Source organism: Tursiops truncatus, chromosome 4 (genome assembly GCF_011762595.2).
Source record: "Tursiops truncatus isolate mTurTru1 chromosome 4, mTurTru1.mat.Y, whole genome shotgun sequence".
NCBI classification, from domain to species: Eukaryota; Metazoa; Chordata; class Mammalia; order Artiodactyla; family Delphinidae; genus Tursiops; species Tursiops truncatus.
In genome coordinates this window covers 56,383,010-56,405,624 of record NC_047037.1, presented here as the reverse complement: position 1 = coordinate 56,405,624, position 22,615 = coordinate 56,383,010, and the positions used below count along the sequence as shown (strand labels likewise).

At 33.4% G+C, this 22,615-nt stretch overlaps 1 protein-coding gene across 2 annotated transcripts in view; it reads right to left on the bottom strand.

The window, feature by feature from the left end:
• Window positions 1–607: 607 nt before the first annotated feature.
• Window positions 608–22,615, bottom strand: part of PIK3CA (phosphatidylinositol-4,5-bisphosphate 3-kinase catalytic subunit alpha) — a 107,375-nt gene continuing 85,367 nt past the window's right edge. The window contains exons 7-21 of one of the 2 annotated variants that reach the window (XM_033855496.2): window positions 20,840–20,945; window positions 20,205–20,357; window positions 19,974–20,108; window positions 14,620–14,744; window positions 13,737–13,818; window positions 12,737–12,901; window positions 12,416–12,519; window positions 10,833–11,004; window positions 8,546–8,652; window positions 7,908–8,029; window positions 6,991–7,069; window positions 3,533–3,703; window positions 2,806–2,923; window positions 2,318–2,469; window positions 608–1,506 (exon numbers count right to left, since the gene is read on the bottom strand). In XM_033855496.2, the coding sequence (XP_033711387.1) occupies window positions 1,236–1,506; window positions 2,318–2,469; window positions 2,806–2,923; window positions 3,533–3,703; window positions 6,991–7,069; window positions 7,908–8,029; window positions 8,546–8,652; window positions 10,833–11,004; window positions 12,416–12,519; window positions 12,737–12,901; window positions 13,737–13,818; window positions 14,620–14,744; window positions 19,974–20,108; window positions 20,205–20,357; window positions 20,840–20,945 (2,062 nt within the window). In that variant the 3' untranslated portion in view covers window positions 608–1,235. Of the gene's footprint in view, window positions 1,507–2,317; window positions 2,470–2,805; window positions 2,924–3,532; window positions 3,704–6,043; window positions 6,696–6,990; window positions 7,070–7,907; window positions 8,030–8,545; window positions 8,653–10,832; window positions 11,005–12,415; window positions 12,520–12,736; window positions 12,902–13,736; window positions 13,819–14,619; window positions 14,745–19,973; window positions 20,109–20,204; window positions 20,358–20,839; window positions 20,946–22,615 lie in introns of those variants that run through there. The other variant, XM_033855497.2, reaches the window with a different exon arrangement.

The window sequence follows — 22,615 nt, the reverse complement described above, 5'->3', positions numbered from 1 at the left end:
TTGAGGCATTCTCAACTATAAAAGAGGATGGAAGATGGGGGATTCAAGTGAAAACAGAAGAAAATAAAAGGAAAGAGGAGGAACTTTCATCTGTTTTCCTTAAGTAGTTATACACTAGTCATTGGTATAAATGGGATAGTGCCTGAGCCTCACCCACAGATCAAGAGAAACGCTGACCATGCTGCTACAAACAATAAAAAATTTGGGGTGCAAAACAATGCATGACTATGGGACAGATCATGTAAATAAAGAATATATATTAATGATAGTTTCTATAATATAAATAGCCTTTAATAAAAAAAATAATCTTTTTAATAACATTAATACTCACTTCTATTTTCTGGAAAACATGCATGAAAAATGTATTCAATTCATTGCAAAAGGAGAAAAAAAAATCTAAGGTGAATACTGTACAATTCTGGAGCAAGAATTATTCCTGCTCGTTCTTTCTCTATGATGATTATTTACTTTGTGGGAGCCCAGAATTTCCCTGGGAAATAAGAATCAGATTCTTGTAAATACTGTCCAGAAAAAAAACCCCAAAACACCACCTTATAACAGGTCTCATTTGTGACTGCTTCCCAAACTTTGCAGATAAGACCCCAAATCATCAAAAGGTTTGATTTATTAAAAAGGAAAAGTCTCTGATGAAATCTCAAGAGTCCCTTACACCCCAAGCATTTTTCTTCATCAAACAAGGAGTCAAAAACCCACTTCAAACTATAAATTGAACAGCAATGGAAAAATAAAAATTTTCATTATTTTCCAATCTTAGTGTAATTTAACATCAAACTCCAGTTTACTTGGACCTAATGCAATAATAGATTTTGTTGTGTCCACATTTCAAAACATAAAACATTTGCAAGACAAAAAAAGAACATCATTCTTTTTCCTTCTCCATCATTTCTATATATTTTGGGTTTTTTTTTGTTTTGTTTTGTTTTTTAAAAAAAGATACAAACAATCTTTAAAGTTTACCTTTTTTGGACTTAAGGCATAACATGAAATTGCGCATAATTCTAAAGCTTAATTTTGAAATGAACTATTTTAGTGCTATCGAACCCTGTTTGCGTTTACATTATTTAAATTATATAGTATTTTATTTCTGTTCCTGTTGTAAATTCTAATGCTGTTCATGGATTGTGCAATTCCTATGCAATCAGTCTTTGCCTGTTGACAGTTATTAACAGTGCAGTATAGAATCCAGATACTGAGCTTTCAGTTTCTTAATCATTTCAGTTCAAAGCATGCTGCTTAATTGTGTGGAAGATCCAATCCATTTTTGTTGTCCAGCCACCATGATGTGCATCATTCATTTGTTTCATGAAATATTCCAAAGCCTCCTGCTCAGTTTTATCTAAAGCTAGGGTCTTTCGAATGTATGCAATATCATCAAAAGACTGTAGTTCTGGCATTCCAGAGCCAAGCATCATTGAGAAAAGATTTATGAAGAGATTGGCATGCTGCCGAATAGCTAGATAAGCCTTGTAACACATCTCCTGAAACCTACAAGTAATAAGAACAGTTTGGTTAGTATGGAGTAAAACGTGTTAATACCTTCGGGTCTCTGCTCAAATGTCACAAAGTTAGAGAGGCCTTCTTGGACAAAACTATAAAATACAGCATTCTTCTCCCTACTCCTCTTACCAACACTTTCTGTTCCCTTTACCTGACACCAGAATGTGAACTCTGTGAGTCCATAAGCACTTTGTTTACTGCTCTATCATCAGCCCCTAAAAGAATGCCTGGCACATTAGCAATTTAATAAGGATTTATTAAATGTATGAACTGGTCCATACTAAAGCCTCTAGGGATTAGGTTAGGGCCAGGACTGAGTTATAGATAAAAGAGAATTTTATAAAAGGTTTTTAAAAGTACTTTAAGGTTTAAGATAGACTAATGATACCCCATATGGTGGTTAAGAAAAATTATGAATAAACATGGTATTGATGGTTGACTGAATTCCTCAGATTGTATGACTAAAAAGTGTTGTTTGAAGCACTATACATGATTTGTTAATAAAGAGAAGGTGGAATCCAATTTTTAAACGGCAGTGAACAAAAACTTTTAATGTACTATGAAGTTTAAGGATCACTTTCTTTTTAGGCCTTAACTAAATCAATAAATTAAACTGGTTTTTCTTTCCATTTCCTTCACAGCATTACACAATAAATAAATAAAAATAAACACAATAGAATATCCAGTTTATGCTACAATGTTAATAAAACATTTATTTTTAAATTGCTTGAAAAATATCGATTGTTTTGGTAGAGCAGCAAGAATTCTTTATTTTGTGCTTTTGATGTCTTGAACTTACCTCTCAAATTCTCTTGTCTTTGTGCATTCTTGGGCTCCTTTACTAATCACTATTAAGAAATCTTGTGTCAAAACAAATGGCACACGCTCTCGTTTATAACCAAATTTTTTCTTCTTGTGATCCAAAAAGTGTCCAAAATCTATATGAAACAGCTTTCAAAAATAAGAAATTATGTTATAGTTTGACAAAGGCAGAAATACAATGTCCTGAATTAGTAAATTTAAGAATGTCGAGGGACTTCCCTGGTGGTCCAGTGGCTAAGACTCCGTGCTCCTAATGCAGGGGACTCGGGTTCGATCCCTGGTCAAGGAACTAGATCCCACATGCCACAACTAAAAGATCCCTCATGCTGCAACTAAAGATCCTGCATGCCACAACTAAAAGATCCCACATGCCACAACTAAGACCCAGTGCAGCCAAATAAATAAGTAAAAAAATAAATATTAAAAAAAAAGAATGTTGACACATTTAAAAGAGGAAGCTATTACTTGTCCATCATCTTTAACCATGATGTTACTATTGTGACGATCTCCAATTCCCAAAATGAAGGTAGCAACACAATATCCAGCACATGAACGTGTAAATAGATCGATGGCTGCATCATATCTACAAAGAAGAAATAAACACCTTTGAGTTAGTATGGAAATACAGAATGATCCAGTCCAAACTGGGAAAAGATGGTCAAAGTTTTTAGTAAAGTCTGTATTAAAACAATGAAAACAATCACTGACATTAGGGGGAGGAAGTAATTATGTTTGAAGATCTGAGGAACTCTGGGATTCTCAAGTGTTCAAAGGTTTCTAAGAAAATTTCTAGATATTCTCTGACCAAAGCATAATTCTTATTATAGTGAAAAAATACTTATGTCATTAAAATAAATTTTTTCTAATCATTTTAACAATGAATTAGGAGTAAAATTTTTAATTTTAATTAATTTAACCTTAGCTTTTAAAAAAAGAATAAGCACTAAGAAAAACACATTTTAGATTCTTAAGGTGAATGTACAGGATTTCACCAAATTATAAGCAATTCTGATCATTTAAACTCAATAACCTCAAATATTTCAAAGGTTGAACATATCTTTTTCCAATGTAAATACAGTTTTTTTTTTTTTCTTTTCTGGTCTAACTCAAAGAAATATACACAACCATTAAAAATCTTGTCTATCAGATACAAACTTCTACTAGCATAGAAAGAAAAGAATAATAAACTCACATTTCTCCCTTGTTCTTGTCTTTGAGCCACTGATGTAGTGTGTGGCTGTTGAACTGCAGGGCACCTTTCAGGCCTCCTTTACACTGAATTTGCATAATAGTGTGAGAATTTCTCACCACCTCAATAAGTCCCACACAGTCACCAATGGACAGACAACCATAAGGTAACATTCTGAAAAAGGAACAAGACTGCAGTTAAATGATGGGATTTTAAAACAGCAAATATTTTATCTTTTTTTTAATGTGAAGATCTAATTGGTTTTATTAGGAGATTGATGAATCGAGCATCATTCCATCTAGCAACTCGAAGGGCGCTCCCTAAAATAGCAAGGCTAATACAGGAATATTCTATTTGCAAATTTTTCATGCATGACCTTTACTCCTTTAACCTAGTTTACTTTTCTTTTATTACAACATGACAAATATTCCTAGAAAAATCAAATTATCTGCCATCATTTATTGTAACCTCCAACTGTGAAAGCATTTAATTGTATATGAGAAAAGCATGAAGAAAATTATTGTGAGTATTCAAAAAGTTTATAAACATTTATGACTTTAAAAATAATGGGTGAATTTAAAGATGTTTAACTGACATCTAAACAATACCTTAGGGTAGCAGTTCTCAAGTTTTTGGTTTCAGGACTCCTTTAAACTCTTAAAAATTATCAAGGATACCAAAAAGCTTTTATTTATTTGGGTTATATCTATTGACATTAGACATTAAAATGGAGAAAATTTTAAAATTAAAATATTCATTAATTCATTTAAAGTAATATTTATACTCATTTATATAAAAAATACTATCTTTTACAAAACAAAAACCCTAAAAACAAACAAAAAAAACTTAGAAGAGTGACACTGTTTCCCATTTTTTCAAATTTCTTTAATGTCTGGCTTAATAGTATGCAGCTGGCTTCTCATGAATGCTTTTGTATCCAATCTAATGCAATGTTTTGACTGAAGCATATGAAGAAAATCTGGCCTCGCACAGATATGTATTTGGAAAAGGGAGTAATAGCCTTTTTCAGGTAATTGTACATATTTTTCTTTCCTACTGTTCCAAAACTTGACAAGAGATAGTTTCTTAAGTTGCAATGTGGAATGTGAAACCATAACAGTAAACTTTTCATACTCTGTTACATGAAGACCCATTTGTTTATCTTGCCTCTGAATGGAATTTCTACCCATATATGACTTTATAATATCCTATATTGGTCATTTGGAAGATATTAGTTCACTGAGTTATGGAGATCTTCCAAATGTTGATCTCCTTTTCATTATACCAACTAAAAAAAATCACAATTGTTAACATTATCACTGATCTCATCAGAAAAGTCTTTAATTTTGGGGAAGCTCATAGCAGTAGATACAAGGTTTTCAAAATTCTAATTTTTACTTGAAAGCTTAAATTTGATTTTTGACAACAAATACTGTCAGTTGTTCTCCCTGAAGAGTCTCATATTGTTCATTTTCAAGAAAATGTTTACCAAATATCCATGTCTGAATAATCATAGCTTGTCTGTTAGTTATTCTTTAAGTAAAAATGATGTTCCATGATAAAAGCAGTTAGTTTAGCCCACAACTCAAATAACCCACCAATGATTTTTCCTTGATACAACCATACTTGTGTGCAGTCGAAGTGCTTTATGGGTATTTCCCATTCATCACATGTAATATTAAAAAGGACATGTAATCAAGGGTAGAGATGTGAGGATTTAAAGAGACAATGGAAAAAAAGCACCTGATATGCCCATTGGCACATAAGTACTGAAGTATGGTTTTTCTTGCTCTCCTGTTCTCATATGCTACTGTCCATTCTTTCCACCTTTCCTGTACTTCCTAAATTCCTAAAAGAGTAACAGTCTAAACTTATTTTTCTTTTCTCACTTAATTCCTTGTAGCTTAATTTCTATCACTCTACTGACTCAACTCTTCTTAAAGCTAACCATGAATCATCAAATCCAAGGCCTTTTTCATAGTTCTTATAACTCCTGAAGCACCTGATACTGTAAACTGTTTGTGAATCTCTCCCCTTTTCTGGGTTCTGTGAATCACTTACTCTGGTCTTCCTACCCTTTTGACCATTTTCCTTGTGGAATCTTTTCTTCTATCTGCTCTGGTAAATAAAGGAATTTCTTAAGGTGGTACTCCTGAGCATTTTCTCTTAATTTTATTACTGTTGAACATGCTCATAGGTTAAAGCGTTACATAGTCCTACAAGCTTATTATTAAAGATATTAAACTTTATAAAAATTTTAAATTTATTTAAGTTAAATTTACTTAAGTTTAAATTTACTTAAGTTAAAATTTAAATTTTAAATTTATATTTAAATTTATATTAAATTTATATTTAATATTTATATTAAATATAAATTTAAATTTAAATTTACTTAAGTTAAAAAACGTAACAACTTTCCAAAGATACAACTTACTTTCCAACGATCTAGCTCATTTAACTTTAGATACTTTTTTGTATAGCTACTAATTTACAATTAAATATTGTAATTACCAGAGTTACAGACAAAAGTACTTTTGAAGAGGGTGGACTTTGCCTGAATTTGCAAAGGGACAAGTAAAAGAAGGATAAAATATTAGACACAAAAATGACTAGGAGAAGATGTGGCAGGATAGAAAACTTGGAGATGATGCTGATAACTGGGAAGGTTGGGCAGAAACCAACAAAATGGCAAAAACTTTAAGATTAGCTGCTTTCATAAATTTTGCTGAAAAACTGACTCAAGATTAGAGAATTTATAAAGTTTTAGAATTAGAAAACTTATATAATGAAAGAAACCTTCTTTTAAACTCTTTAACTTCTGAATAAAAAATGGGGCCTTTTGTGTCTCTTGTCTCCTATGTCCTGTTCCTAAATACAGTTGGCCCTCTATAACTGAGGATTCTGGATACTCGGATTCAACCAACTGCAGATGGAAAATATTTGGGGAAAAAAATCCAGAAAGTTCCAAAAAGAAAAACTTGAATTTGCTGTGCCCTGGCAACTATTTACATAGCCTTTACATTGCACTAGGCATTATAAGTAACCTAGAGATGACAAAGTATACAGGAGGATGTGCACAGCTTATATGCAAATACTACGCCATTTTATATAAGGGACTTGAGCATCCGTGGACTCTGGCATTGGCGGTGGTCCTGGAACCAATCTCCTGCAGATACCAAGGAAAGATTGTTAGTGACCAGTTGCAGAGTCTTTATCAGCTTATTGGAAATAGCTCTTCTTACCTAGCTGAATCTCATTAGCTATTCTAAGCCAAGGAAGAAGAGGACAAATAGAAAGTACCACAGTGTAATCAACTAGTGTTAATTATCACTCCATACATTTATTTATAGATATATGCCTCTATATTGTTTATAATTAATATATTTTACAATTAAAATTTACTAATGGTTTACTTTTTCAGGATAACTTTCAGCATACATGTTGTCTTATTGGTTACCTACCGAAGATCAAGACCTTGATTTTGCCATATATTTTCCATAATGCGAATAATCTGAAGTGTTAGCATATCTTGCCGTAAATCTGAAATTCAAAGAATATGTATACCAACACTTAATGCCACAAGCACAAATTTGAGTATCACTTCATCACAATGTTTTCAAACAGAAAATATACAGAACTATGTTTGCTCTTCAAAATAATCTGTAAGGAAGCAATAATCTTAGTCTTTAACCCATTTCTAAAGTATCTGCATAAACACATCTGTATAACAATGTAGGATAACGTGGCATGTATTTCACAAAAAAATTAAATTAAAATATTTAAATTACTTATTTTTCTGAATCCTTAAACTTGAACATGTTTATATTAAAATATTTGGATTAACAGAATTCAGCGCTGAAAGGTCATTTCCTAATGAAAACCCATCAATGATACATTTGTTTAGTATATAAAAATGTATTCCCCCACAGCCTGTTCTCCAAATAAATTAGGACCTTCTTTTATGATTCCTCAGCAGACTACACTTTTCCTTTGTACCAGGGTTGTAATTTTGTTTTTGTAGTTATTTGTTTAATGTCTCTTTTCCCTGCTAGACTGTAAACTCTATAAGAGGGCAGGGATTCTGTTTTGTGTATTCTTACAACTTCAGGGCCTAGCATGTCAAATATTTATGGAGTGAATGGATACACAGCTGAACAAAATGATTTTCAGGCCTTCTGATTCTAAACCTAGTACTTCTTTCCTTTTCAATAATTATAAATACATATTCTAAAGGTTAAGACATTTGCTTAATATTATCTATTTTACCACATGCATATTCCTTAAATGGCTTTCAGTAATCTTCAGGGTTCATAAATATCCTGTGTATAAAAATATAACTAAATTCATGCATCATAAGTCCATTAATATTCTTCCTTACCATCCCCATTTTTAAAGATGATCTCATTGTTCTGAAAGAGTAATTCTGACATGATGTCTGGGTTCTCCCAATTCAACCACAGTGGCCTTTTTGCAGAGGACATAATTCGACACTCTTCAAGCCTTTAAAATAGTTGAAAAATTTACTAGGCACCTTAGCTTTGTTATTCTTTGTAGCCTCAATTTATTTTAAAATATATATACTATACAGCTTTTTGAAGTGTTATAACAATTTTAAACTTTCTCCTCAGTTTTATTTATGAATTAATTTCTGAGGTAGTATAAAGAAAAAATACATATTAAGCTTAAAAATTTCTTATAAATGGAATATGAATTTTCCACAAATATAGGGACATCTCATTTGTTTTACAGCTATTACATTCCATTTCTTATCCAATGATACCAGAAATTCTGGCCATAAAAAGTTTTAAATTCTATTATTAAAGTAGTAAAAACTCATTCTGAATAAATGCAGGTCTGAACTTAAGAAAATTTTACTACTCTTATTTTGCAGGGTAGGAAAAGGAGAGAGACAAGCATATATTATTGAACACAATGACATTCTGACTTTTTCAAGACGTTCTCCAGAGAAAGTACTTGTTTAAATGTATCAATAAAACTTCCAATAAAGTACCTTACCTGAGATTTCCCAGCTGATGAGCAGGGTTTAGAGGCGACAGAAAGCCCTGTAGAGCATCCATGAAATCTGGTCGCCGCATTTGCTCAACTAAAAATTTCATCTGTACCTGATAAATGAGCATAATCATGGTTAGAAGTTGATTTGATAAAGGTAAAACTAATTGCTAATCTCTTTTATACACTGGAACCTCATTATTGTGTAGTCTTTGAATCCATATCCTGGATTGGCTGCATTCTAATTAGAAGGGTTTCTATAACACAGAGCTGCACAACTCAGAGAGGTGAGAGTGACAGTACTGTGCACTTTCCTGTGACAAAAGCTCTGCATGCTGACCGAGGCAGTGTTCTGGCTCTAGAGCAGGGCTTGGTCAACTATGGCTTGTAAGTCAGTTGCCAGTTTTTGTAAGTCAAATTGCCTTAGAATATAGTCATGCCCATTCACTTAGATATTGGTGCTTTCACACTAGAATAGCAGAGCTGAGTAGTTACAACAAACTGCATGGCCTACCAAGTCTAAAATATTTACTATCTAGCTTTTTAAGAAAAAGTTTGCTGACCTTTGTTCTAGAGGAAAAGCTGTGGAGATATCACATTAGCTTAATAACCTTACTTTTAAGCTTTGCAGAAAACACCACATTCTCTGTTCAATAAAAAAGGTCTAGTGACTCTAAAAGAAATTGTTGGGAAAAGTCTCATTCTATACTCAAGGTTCTAGTACATAAGTGGAAAGAAACATCCTTTTTTAGTCACTTTTTTAATCCACTGTATCACAGCCAATCTGTGATATGAAAACCTCACTTTAGAAGAAATGCTTATATTTACAAATTTAACTAATATCTAATTTCTTTTTTCTTACCTTAGTTACAATATAATAAATTTTATTATTTCAAAGAAGTCTAATTTCTTCTTGCTCACAATTCCAGCAGCAGAAACAATACAATTATTTTCTAATAACCTGTATTTGAACTTACATACCACAATTTCAATAAAATCAACTCAGTCACATACTGTATGACATTTAGATTAATACAGTAACTTTCTTTTAAAGTTGTTTTTTTCTTCAAGCAACATTAATGAAAATGTTGAAAAAATGTATTCAGTACTACTAATTTACATTGTCTGTCCTTTGGGGACTCACTAATAAACTGGAATTTTCTTTTTTCATTTCACTAGAGGTGAGGAATGATCTCACTTTTTACTGTAGGGTGTGTTGGACTGAATAAAGGATAAGGAGTAGGAAAAGGTCATGAAAACCTTTACATTTCATGTTCCTCAGGTACACTAAGCAAGACTGCAGGTGACTCAAGTGTGTGATATATTTACTGTGTGACTAAGAGTCCATTTTAAACTTAGAAATATAGAAACTAATTTCTTTCCACTCATTTTCAGGGTCATTATTAAAAGAAAAGAAATGACACAGAGTAAGGAAAAATCATTTTTAAGACTTAGGGCTGGGACTTCCCTGGTAGCGCAGTGGTTAAGAATCTGCCTGCCAATGCAAGGGTCACAGGTTCGAGCCCTGGTCCAGAAAGATCCCACATGCCACGGTAAAACTAAGCCCATGTGCCACGACTACTGAGCCTGCGTGCCTAGAACCCATGCTTCGCAACAAGAGAAGCCACAGCAATGAGAAGCCCACACACCACAACGAAGAGTAGCCCCTGCTCGCCACAACTAGAGAAAGCCCGTGCGCAGCAACGAAGACCCAACACAGCCAAAAAAAAGACTTAGGGCTAAACAACAAGGTCCTAATGTATAGCACGAGAACTATATTCAATATCCTGTGATAAACCATAATGGAAAAGAATATAAAAAAAGAATATATATATGTATATAACTGAGTCACTTTGCTATACAGCAGAGATTAGCACAATATTGTAAATCAACTATACTTCAATAAAAAAATTAAAAAAAAGACTTAGGGCTATATAAAAGAGAAATGAAGGGAAAGAGGAGGGAACTAACATTTACTGGGCACCTCCCATGTTCTAGGGACTATGAGAGGTGCTTTGCATATCTTGTATGATTTAATTCTCACATCAACCCTATGAGGAAAGTATTATTCCCATTTTACAGATGCGGAAAATGAATCTCAAGAGACTAAATAATGTGTCTAACATTACATTGCTTGGATCCAAATCTTAATCTGCCTAATTCTAAGGCCCTGCATATATACTGGGCATATATACTGGGCTCTCATATACTGGGCTCATATATACTGGGCTCTCAAATAACCCTGCCCCACTGCAATGAAGGAGTCTGAAAAACAAACTGAAGAGTCACATACCTTTTGTGTTTCATCCTTCTTCTCTTGTTTGAGAATGTCAGTTAAGTTAATGAGCTTTTCCATAGCCTCAACCTGCCTATTCAGGTGCTTCAAATACATCCCACATGCACGGCAATAGGACTCCAAAAGCAGGCCAAACCTCTGACTAACTGTTTTATTGTGCATCTCAGATCTAAAAGGTCAGTGGGAGGGAGAGGGGGAGAGAGAGAGAGAGAGAGAGAGAGATTTTAATGAGTATACACATAACCTTTTTTAAGAAACCCATTTTCTAAATTCAAAAAATGTTATAATCATGTAACTAATACTAACTAATACAATCATACTAACGAATGACAGGTTTTAAATCATTTAAAACCTATCATTTAGAAGCAAAACAATTAAGAGTTTCAGGTAGTTCCTGGAAATATAAATTTTAAAAAAACTAGATTTTAGGTTTATTTCAACTACTTTTCATTTACTAATCTTAGCACAAAATACATAAACATGAAAAAAGGAAATTAGGCACAAAAATAATACAATGAATAGAGAGGGAGTGAAGAGCTCAGTGAACACTATTTGACTCTTCTGGCATACATGTCCCTTTTCTGTACTGTGTCTGAATTTAAGTTATTCTTAAATTTATTTTATTTATTTATTTTTGGCTGCATTGGGTCTTTGTTGCTGTGCACAGGCTTTCTCTAGTTGTGGAGAGCGGGGGCTACTCTTCATTGCAGTAGGCATGCTTCTCGTTGAGGTGGCTTCTCTTGTTGCAGAGCACGGGCTCTAGACGCATGGGTTTCAGTAGTTGTGGCACGAGAGCTCAGTAGTTGTGGCACGAGGACTCAGCAGTTGTGGCACGAGGGCTCTCGGGCTCTAGAGCGCAGGCTCAGTAGTTGTGGCACACGGGCTTAGTTGCTGCATGGCATGTGGGATCTTCCCGGAGCAGGGATCGAACTGGTGTCCCCTGCATTGGCAGGTGGATTCTTAATCACTGTGCCACCAGGGAAGTCCCTGAATTTAAGTTATTTTAAACCTAGTTTCTAGATTCCATTTTAAATTTATTTTAACATTTAAAAAATCATGTTAATTACAAATCTGTTTCTAAATTTATAAAAAAGTGCATGGTTTATGACCTCTCACTTTGTGTATTAGATATAGCATATTCTGCAAAATATTTTTTATTCTTAATTAGCTTATTTTCTAGTAAGAAACTTGGGATATTTGTCATTATTGTTCTGAATTCCAAGGCAAGATTTTTTGGGGGTGGGGGGATATCTTAATCCACACATATGGTGAAATCAATTGCAACATTAATCTGGACCTAGCAAATTTTACTTTGCTTAAAGTAGAATCAAAATCTTTAAAAATATTTCAGCTCTCATTCTTGTATAAAATTTAGTTTTAATTTTACTGCTTACTTAATGTTAAAGAGAAAAGGCTGAGGGAAGTTCATCACTGGTACAATATACTTTCAGTATGGAAAACTCTTCTAGACAAACAAAAACAACAGTATATAAGTAATACATATTTATACATCAACTGAGAATACAAGTAATATATATATATATATATAAAGAATTAAATGGGAAAATAATTTGACTTACTTTAAATGCCAAAAGAAAAAGTGCCCAATCCTTTGATTAGTCAATGCTTTTTTGAGTAAAAACCTCACAAGTAGGTTATCCAGATACTGTTCATATTTTAGGACCTATGTGATTAAAAACAAACAAACAAACAAAAATAAAAACAACTCTACATCAATCAAGGTCAGTTTCTGCATGGTTGGATTTAAAGAAAAATTTTTTAGGAAGAAAACAGATACTACTGGTAATAAAACTGACTTTTAAAAATGCATAAACCCAGCTAATACAGTAGGTGTTGGAAGGTGCATGGATTTAGAATAAAACATTATTTTTCTATTTTACCTGTACTAGCTGAATTAGGTACTGAGAAAGTTTGTCATCTGTTAAATATTTTTCTAAGCATCGAACAGCAAAACCTCGAACCATAGGATCTGGGTAATTGCAGTCCAGAAGCTCCATAGCCTGTTCAGGTTTGATTGGAGGCCAATCTTTTACCAAGCAGTACATCTGTGTATGAGTGAGATAATAGATCATATTTAAAAACCAAGATAGTTGTGAATGAACCCTCTTAAGACATTGTCTTAATTTCTTATTTTAAAATTAGATAAAAGCCCCCCTTATGAATTCAGTGCTTAAAATGTTTAGTTCTAATTAATTTTATCAGTGGAAGTTATGTAAACAGTATTTTTCTCTACTATACAGATCTTCCTCGACTTACAATGGGCTTATGTCTTGATAAGCCTATCATAAGTTGAAAATATTTCAAGTCAAAAATGCACTTAATACACATAATCTACTGAACATCATAGCTTAGCCTAGACTACTTTAAACATGCTCAGAACACTTACTTTAGCCCACAGCTGGGCAAAATCATTTAACACAAAGCCTATTTTATAATAAAGTGTTGAATATCCCATGCAATTTGTTGAACACTGTACTGAAAGTGAAAAGGAGAATGGCTGTATGGGTACAGAATAGTTGTAAGGATACTGGTTGTTTACCCTCATGATCATCCGGCTGACTGGGAGCTCTGGCTCGCTACTGCTGCCCAGTATCAGGAGAGACTATTTTACCACATATTGCTAGCCTGAGAAAAGATCAAAATTCGAAATTTGAAGTATAGTTTCTACTGAATGCATCTCACTTTCTCACCATTGTAAAGTAATAATATCTTAAGGTGAACCATGGTAAGTCGAGGACCATCTGTATTATCATTATTAATTAATTTAAAACATAGTCTATTTCATTTCTTATACATATGCAGACTTTCTGAGAAAAAACAATTTGAATGACATACCAGATTTGTGCAACAGTTATTCAGTAATCTCAAACATGCATTTACCTGAGCTACTTCATCTCTAGAATTCCATTTAACAGACAGAAGCAATTTGGGTAGAATTTCAGGGATAGTTACACAATAGTGTCTGTGTGGAAAAGACAAAACAAAACAAAACAAACATTCTTACATGTTATTCAAAAGGCCTAGATGTCTAAATTTGTGACTATGCAATCTTTAAGAAGTTCCAAACACTTTTAAAACTTCTTACCATTACTAGCCTTCTTTAAAATCAAAACAAACCTGTGTTTAACACTATAGCTGCACATATATGTACATAGATACAGTTATAATGGCATGGAAGACTAAAGGAAAACCCAAATGGAGGACAGGTATTTAGGGAAAATTATGAATTTATGTTATAACACTATATAGCCCCTATTATTCATCTACTTATTCGGCATGAACCATGAGAAGAGTTACCACTTCTACTGTGGTCACTGGACAAAATTTATGTTTAAATGAACTTTCTGCAGAAATGCACTGCAACTGCCTTATTTAAATAAACCAGGGTACACTTACCAAGTTGCAGGATAATTTCTTCAGAAGTGAAAATAAGTATTACTTTAAGGAAGTGTAAGAAAAATGGAAGGAACTCCTAAAAATGAAAATATCTAGACCAAGTAAATCACAACTAAATTGATCTAAAACTAAGGATTCAGAATTTTAAAAAAGCCTTCAATCTGCAAGGTTATTACCAATGCAGCATGATTTTCTAGAAATACTGATCGATACCCACAGTTCAAAAAAGGATAATGTTTGTAATTAAAAATCATGTAAATTATGCTTTATTTACTCTAATAGGTAATGGCAGAAGCATGGCAAGATCAGCCAAAGTCAGTTCTTTCTTCTGAAATAGAAGGAACAGAGACTCTATCTTAACACTTACCTGTGGCTCCACAGAAAATCTTTCTCTTGCTCAGTGATTTCAGATAGAGGATCTCGTGTACAAATTGCTCGGAGCTGTTCTTTATCATTTTCTCTTAATTCATTGTCTCTAGCTAGTCTGTTACTCTGTAAAATAAAGTAATATCTTATATAATTTTCTTTGCCATACCCCCCCTCGATTCATGAGTGATCTGCAAAAAAAGAAAATTAATTTTCAATAAACTTTACATTGCTTATTAACTGTTAAAAAACAGTTTATTCTCATTGCAAGACTTTATTTTCAGGGATGGGGAGAACAAACTTAAGACAGTTATTTGTGGAACAAATCCAATAATTTACTTGGTTAACATTACCACCAACCAACGAACAGTTAAGTGCCAAAATCAATCAGGGATAAGGCTAGATTTGGATACTAGGGGGTGGTAGTGAACAATTTACTTCTCTTCCTGATGAGGACCCTTCCTAGTATCCTATTAACTAATCTGCTAATGTTTCTGGAATAAGAGAGAAAATTAAAAAGTAAAATAATAAAAATATAAATTCTTTCATAATCCTTCCCTGAAAATATCCTTATAATCACTTGCAAGGCTTTCTAATTTTAAAAGTAAAAATAAGGGAAAAAAGGAGAAAAAAAAAACATCCACATTAAAACACTGCACATTGAATGTTTGGAAACGAAAAAGAAAATACCATAACTTTTGGTGTAATTCCAATATTCCAGGTAATGTATTTATTCCCTTTAAATACAAATTTATTAACCGCATAGTGAATAATTATGAATGCATATTAATGTATCATGCAAAACACACACCCCTTAGGATGAGTTACACATATTCCGATTGGCTAAAAATGAAAGCAGACATCCATGCTACTTGGTTTTTATACATTTAAATATTGTTAATTTATCCAACAGCATAAAGAAATATTACTGGCACATATTCACTCAACAAATCTTTATTAATACATGTACTGTGAACCTTGTTCTGTTCTTACTGTTGGGCTCAGAAAGTAGTAAAACACCCTGTATTAACAGAGCCTCTATTACAGTGGGAAATTAAATGAACAAATAAAAATACTGGAGTAGATATAGATAAGATACTCTGGGTGTTGTGACAGAGAAGGACTGAGTGGCTACTTTAGACTGGGTGTTCAGGAATGGCCTTTGAGAAGGTAATATTAATTTGTGATCCAAATGACAAGAAAGAACCATCCACACTAAGACCAGGGAAAGACTACTACAGATGAAGGAAACAGTGAAAGTGCCCCAAGGAAAGAATGAGTTTGGTGTGAAGGAGGAACAGGAAGAAGACCAGGGCGTCTGAAGTCCGGTAGATGTGGGAGAGGAGTGACAGGAGGCCATGTTCAGAGAATGTAAAATTTGCAGGTCAGGGTAAAAGGTCTGGATTTTACTTTTAGCAAAGCTATTTCAAGGATGAATACTATTACTTGATTTACCTTTTATAAATATTATTCTGGTTGCTTTGGGGAAAGCAGGAGACCAGTTAGGAGGCTACTGCAATAGTCCAGGTAAGAGAATACTTAACCCTCAACTCATCAGAAAAAGTAGTCATTAAAACTTATCATCTGGGTTCCAATGGACTCTTAGTTCTTTTACTTACTGATTTTTGTTTATATTTTTAATACAAAATAATTTAAAGAAGAATAAAGTGATGGTGAAAAACAATTTTATTAGACATCCTAATAAGAATATAAACACAGTAAAACCAAATTTATAATCCAAAATGGGCAACATACGTTGAATGCAACAAACTTGCTCATCAACTGTCATGTGTGAGCCTGAATATATCCATCTTGTGAATACTGATTCCAGATTTCAAATACATATCTAATAACTTCTAGTTTATCATTACTTCTGGTATTTCTTCTCACATTTGCATTGTCAAAATACTTTTGAAAACTTTGATGACTCATAATTTTATTGAAGAAAGGACAACCATCTTCTTTGCTTCATAACTGCAAAACATTTCTATTTTTTGTACTTACAGATATCAGAATAATCAATCCAAGGATTTAAAAAATTTCTACATCACCTTTTTCCTTCCAGTCATTTTATACATAACTGCCTGCAGCATTTATCTACTTACTAAGTAAATTCTGATGCACAACATCATAAAAGATGGAAAGAATACTGCAAAAGATGAGGTGTGGGCTGGGTTCTTGCTAAGAAATACTGTGTGATAAAGTCATTCCTGCAGAATGACTAACTGATGTTAGTCATTTTTTGTCCTTGGAGATATACTGTTCACTCATCGTTTCCTGAGTTTGAGAAAAATTCATCTAGGATATTGTCATCTGATATTTCACTTACATGATCAATTTTAACATCATCATTCAAACCTGGAATAGTGTGGTTCTCAACTGGGGTGATTCTGTCTCCTCTAAGAGGAACCTTTGATACTGTTTGGACACATTTTTGATCATCACAGCTTGTGGCGGTGGTGGTGCTGGCATCTAGAGGGTGGAGGCCAGGGATGCTGCTAAACATCCTGTAATGCACACAACAGGCCCTACAACAAAGGAGTTTTTGGCCCCAAATGTCAGCAATGTCAAGGCTGAGAAACTTCGCTTTAAAGTGCTATTATCTGTCTCTTTGTATTCATACTCTGATTTGCTAATAATTATGAAATATTTTCCTCTGTCAATTTTCTTCTCTTTGGCATTATCAGTGGAAAGGGAAAAATTCTGAATTATTAACAGTATTCAATTAAAGCCTAAAAAATAACAGCAACAAAACACTACAAAGATGGTGTTTGTAGACTTCTTTATACATCTGGAAAGATGATGCAAAACGCTGGGCTATGCAATAAGAAGACTGAAGGATGATGTACTAGTGATGATTTATCTCACTACTGTATCATCCTTCTAGACTATTTTATCCTTTTATATTTTTATATTATTTTAGTCTTTTTTTAGCATAGTTGGAATTAATGAATAATGATGAAATAGTAAAATGTTTTAAGATATTGGAAAACTAAGATCCTATTATTATTTCTAGGAGTTATAAAAGTTTTCAATAGATCCAAAGGTAACTGAAAGATAGAGTCAGTTTTATTCTATTATAAAAATAAACAGGGACTTCCCTGGTGGTGCAGTGGTTATGAATCTGCCTGCCAATGCAGGGGACACGGGTTCGAGCCCTGGTCCGGGAGGATCCCACATGCTGTGGAGCAACTAAGCCTGTGTGCCACAACTACTGAGCCCGCATGCCACATCTACTGAAACCCACGTGCCTAGAGCCCGTGCTCCACAAGAGAAGCCACTGCAATGAGAAGCCCACGCACCGCAATGAAGAGTAGCCCCCGCTCACCGCAACTAGAGAAAGCCAGCACGCAGCAACAAAGACCCAACGCAGCCTAAATATAAATAAAATTAAAAAAAACAAAAACAATGGATAAGGGTTCCAATTTCTCCACATCCTCACCAACACTTGTTATTAAAAAAAAAAAAAAAAAAGTTTTTCATTTTTCTTTTTGAAATAAAAAAAATTCTTCTAAGGAAGAAAAAGTCATAAAGTATCAATCCTTACAGAGTTAGAACTGCTCAAAAAGGAAACTCAAAAGCTAAAATTGGCTCCAACAAGCCCTGATGGCAAACTGAGTTCAATGGCTGAATGTATGAATAAAATAGGAAATAAATGAGTTTCCAAGTATGTGACTTGACTCTTGTAATTCAGTTAGTTTAAAGGTATAACTAATTGGATAGGGTTATGGACATTTTATGGAAATGCTCATCAGTATTTTACCCCCAATTTCAAAAGTAAGGAATTCCTGTCTAGTTAGAATGGTTAAGAGTAAAAGACTTAATACTAATTAAACAGTGACACTAGATAACTTATTTAAACTCCTTAAGCCTTTTCCTTACTGGTAAAATACGAATTATAATAGCACCTACCCTCATAGAGACTGCTTTTAAGATTAAATGAGGTAATACGTGAAAAGTAATTGGTATGGCATTTGGTATATGGTAAGCACTTAATAAACGTTAGGTATATTCAAAGAATTAAACTTACAGAGTAGGGTTTTTCAAGAAAGAGAATCCCTTTTTAACGTCAAAAAAGCTAATTGTTCCTTCCGTAAATGACAGAATTCAGTAATGATTTTAAATTAATTTCTACTTAACAAAATATCTTCTACATAGTTCTGAAAGTACACAAGCAGGAAGATTATTATTACTATTATTATTATTCTGTTTACAAAAGGGATTGGTAAACTCCTTACTGAGAATACAACTAATAAAGTTAAACTAATAAAGTTCCTAAGCATAGGATTCCAGGCTACCCCAGGGTGCTACTATTACTGTTACTGGGGGTGGGCCTATCTCAAGACCCACATTCATTGAATGGTCTATCTATAACCTTTAATTAGGCCAAAGAAAATGGTGATAAATTAGAAAACTGGGGAAAGAGACAGCAAAGAACAAAAATACCTCTTCTCTCAGTACTGACACTTTTGCCCTTGAGAAATAAGGGAGAGTTTATGATCTTATTTATTTTTTTAACATCTTTATTGGAGTAGCATTGCTTTACAATGGTGTGTTAGTTTCTGCTGTATAACAAAGTGAATCAGCTATACATAAACATATACCCCCATATCTCCTCCCTCTTGTGTCTCCCTCCCACCCTCCCTATCCCAGCCCTCTAGGTGGACACAAAGCACCAAGGAGAGTTTATGATCTTTGAACGCAGTTATACTGCGGTTCAAAAGTTACAGCCAAGATCAGACAAATAGATCAATATTTAAACTCCATTTTATATATATTCTTTTCTAGCATGTCTGGACTATACTGGTATGCTATTTCCTCTGCTCCCTTGCTCAACTAACAACATACTTATACCTTGATTTCAAGTTCAAGGTTATTATCCCAGAGAGGTCTTTCCTGAACCCAAAATACATTAGCCTTTCTCCCCAAAGCCCTATGTTAGTCATTCTTGACACACTATTGTTTCCTTCATGGCACTCACCATGATTTATGATCTTATATTTCTGCTTTTACCAGTTTCAGGCCTATTTTCACCATTAGACTGTATAATCAGTGGAGGTCTCTTTAGGTCACAACTTTATTACCTGCTACCTATCGTATAATAAATATATACATATAGTCAGTATTCAATAAATATTTGTCAAATGAGGCAGGCTAAACTAAGAAATGGCAGAGCTGCAGTAAAAATATTAGCATACAGTATTTTATTTTATTGCAATACTGTTCTAGAGCCTGAAGTATCTATTCGAGTGTGACTAAAACACATGAAACCTTCTCTATACAAAGAGTAACAGTATGTAGCCAAAAGCACTGATTATGACTGATACTTAAGGAAGACTCAGTGATTTGCCTTACCAGTCCTGCATGGGAATAACTAAATCCTGCTTCTCGGGATACAGACCAATTGGCATGCTCTTCAATCACTGACATATCTGGAAACTTTACCACACTGCTGAACCAGTCAAACTCCAACTCTAAACATGGAGTTTCCTAAGAGATGGAATAAAAGTTATTATACATATTACATTTGACTGTCACACACACAAAAAAGAAAAAAAATCTTATTTATGATAATAAAAAGCTTACTTTATTTGGATTTGATCCAGTAACACCAATAGGGTTCAGCAAATCTTCTAGTCCATGAGGTACTGGCCAAAGATTCAAAGCCATTTTTCCAGATACTAGAGTATCTGTGTAATCAAACAAGTTTATATTTCCCCAGGCCAATGGACAATGTTCCTTAACAAAACAGAAAAATGTTCACTACTCTGTAGATTAAATTATAAAATGCATTTCAAAATATTGATACTCTTCTTTCCCAGAAAGGAGAAATCAACAACTGTCTTTTTCCTGGTATCTATAACAAGTCACATTAATTTTTTCAAAGTATAAATAGTTTCTTTCCTTTTTCCCATTTGAAATTACATGTATTTTTTAATTATAAATAGGAAATATGAACCAAAGCAAGCAAGACAGATATTTGTATGTAGTCACTCTGCAAGTTTAAAAATTTTATCAGTATGAACTCAGGACATATTCATCATAAAATAAATTCTGGAAGCTCTATCAAGCTATTCTTCTTTAAATAAATATATTATTTTAAAATGCTTATTAATTTTTTAAACAAAGAAAAAATAATATCCATTTCTTGAAAAAGTTCAATCAGCAGTATAATTAGGAGTTTTTAGAGGTGAATGATTGTTCCTTCTGAAATACTTTACCTCTTTAGCACCCTTTCGGCCTTTAACAGAACAAATAGAAAGGCAAAGTCGAGCAGCACGAGGAAGATCAGGAATGTATATATCGTAATTCAGCCATTCATTCCACCTATGAAAAATTAAGAAAAAAATAATTTACCAAAAAAGACTTTATCTAGAGTATATAAATGACCCCTACAAATCATCAAGAAAAAGATAATTCAAATGAAAACCAAGCCAGAGATTGACTGGAACAAAGACTTCACAAGGTCATATTTAAATGGCTAATACACATGAAAAAGTAGCCAATATCAGGACTTCCCTGGTGGTCCAGTGGTAAAGAATCTGCCTTACAATGCAGGGGACGTGGGTTTGAACCCTGGTCAGGGAACTAAGATCCCACATGCCGCAGGGCAACTAAGCCCGCAGCCACAACTACTGAGCTCACGTGCCCTGAAGCCTGTGCGCCACAACTAGAGAAGAGAAAACCCTCACGACACAACTAGAGAGAAGCCTGTGCGCTACAACTAAGACCTGCAGCCAAAAATAAGTAAGTAAATAAATAAATGTTTTAAAAAAAGAAAGTAGTCAATATGTCATTCAAAAAATGCAAAATAAAAGATATCACTATAAAAAAGAATGGCTAAAACTATAAAGACTGATGATACTAAGGGGTGGTAAGGAGGTGCAGTAACAGGAAATCTCATACATGCTAGGGGAGGTGTAATTTGTACAACCAATTTGGAAAGCATAATCTATTAAAACTGAACCATGACTCAGTTCCACCTCTAGGTATAAAACCACAGAAATGTATGCATTTTTGCACAGAATGTTAATAGAATTCTTTACAGTATCCCCAAACTTCAAAAAAATTCAAATGACCAACAGTAGAATAAACGGTAGTATATTCATATAATATATATGCCATATATAATGGCACACTATATTTCAACAGAAATGAACACCAGTTATTTACAATATGGATGAAATCTTACAAACATAATATTGAGTGAAAGAAGCTAGACACAAAAGAATATCTACTCCTTCAGTCCATTTATATAAAATTCAGGAACAACCAAAACTAACCAATAGTGTTAGAAATCAAGATAGTAGTTATCTTTGGGGAGGAGAGAAGATTAATGGATTGGGAAGTAGTGTGAGGAGGGGTTTTTGGAATGCTGGTAAATGTTCTAATTCTTGACCAGCACAGTGGCTATATAGGTATTCTCACCTTGTGATAATTCACTGAACTGTGCAATTATGATTTATGCATTTGTGCTATATTTCAGTAAAAATAAAAAACAAATTAGCTTATTTATAGAAGAGGCAAAGAGAAAAGGGAAACTAAGTAAGATAAAATTAGATTTCCTATTATGATTAAAATTATATTTAATTACTTTTATATATGATGTAGTTTCATCCAGAAGAGCCCATTAATTTAAATAAGTCAGCATGTAAATAAAATAAAGGATACGTAAGGAGAAAGTATGTAAATTTTAGAGTAACTAACTACTTCACAAGAGGTAATAAAACTTGACATTCATAATAAGGAAAGCATAAGAAGCTACTACAACAAGTGATGATAAAAATTATTCAAATTTTTATGATAAATTCCCTTCAATTTATTGGATGTTACATGCGAAATTATGTCTATATTTGGTAAACATACTGGTAAAGAGCGAAGTATAATAAGTAGTAGTTTGTTTTTTTTTTTAATTAAAATCATTATAGTAATGGCTAAAAGCTTGGACTCAGAAGTCAGACTACCTGGAGTAAAGTCTTGTTTCTACTATTTTACTA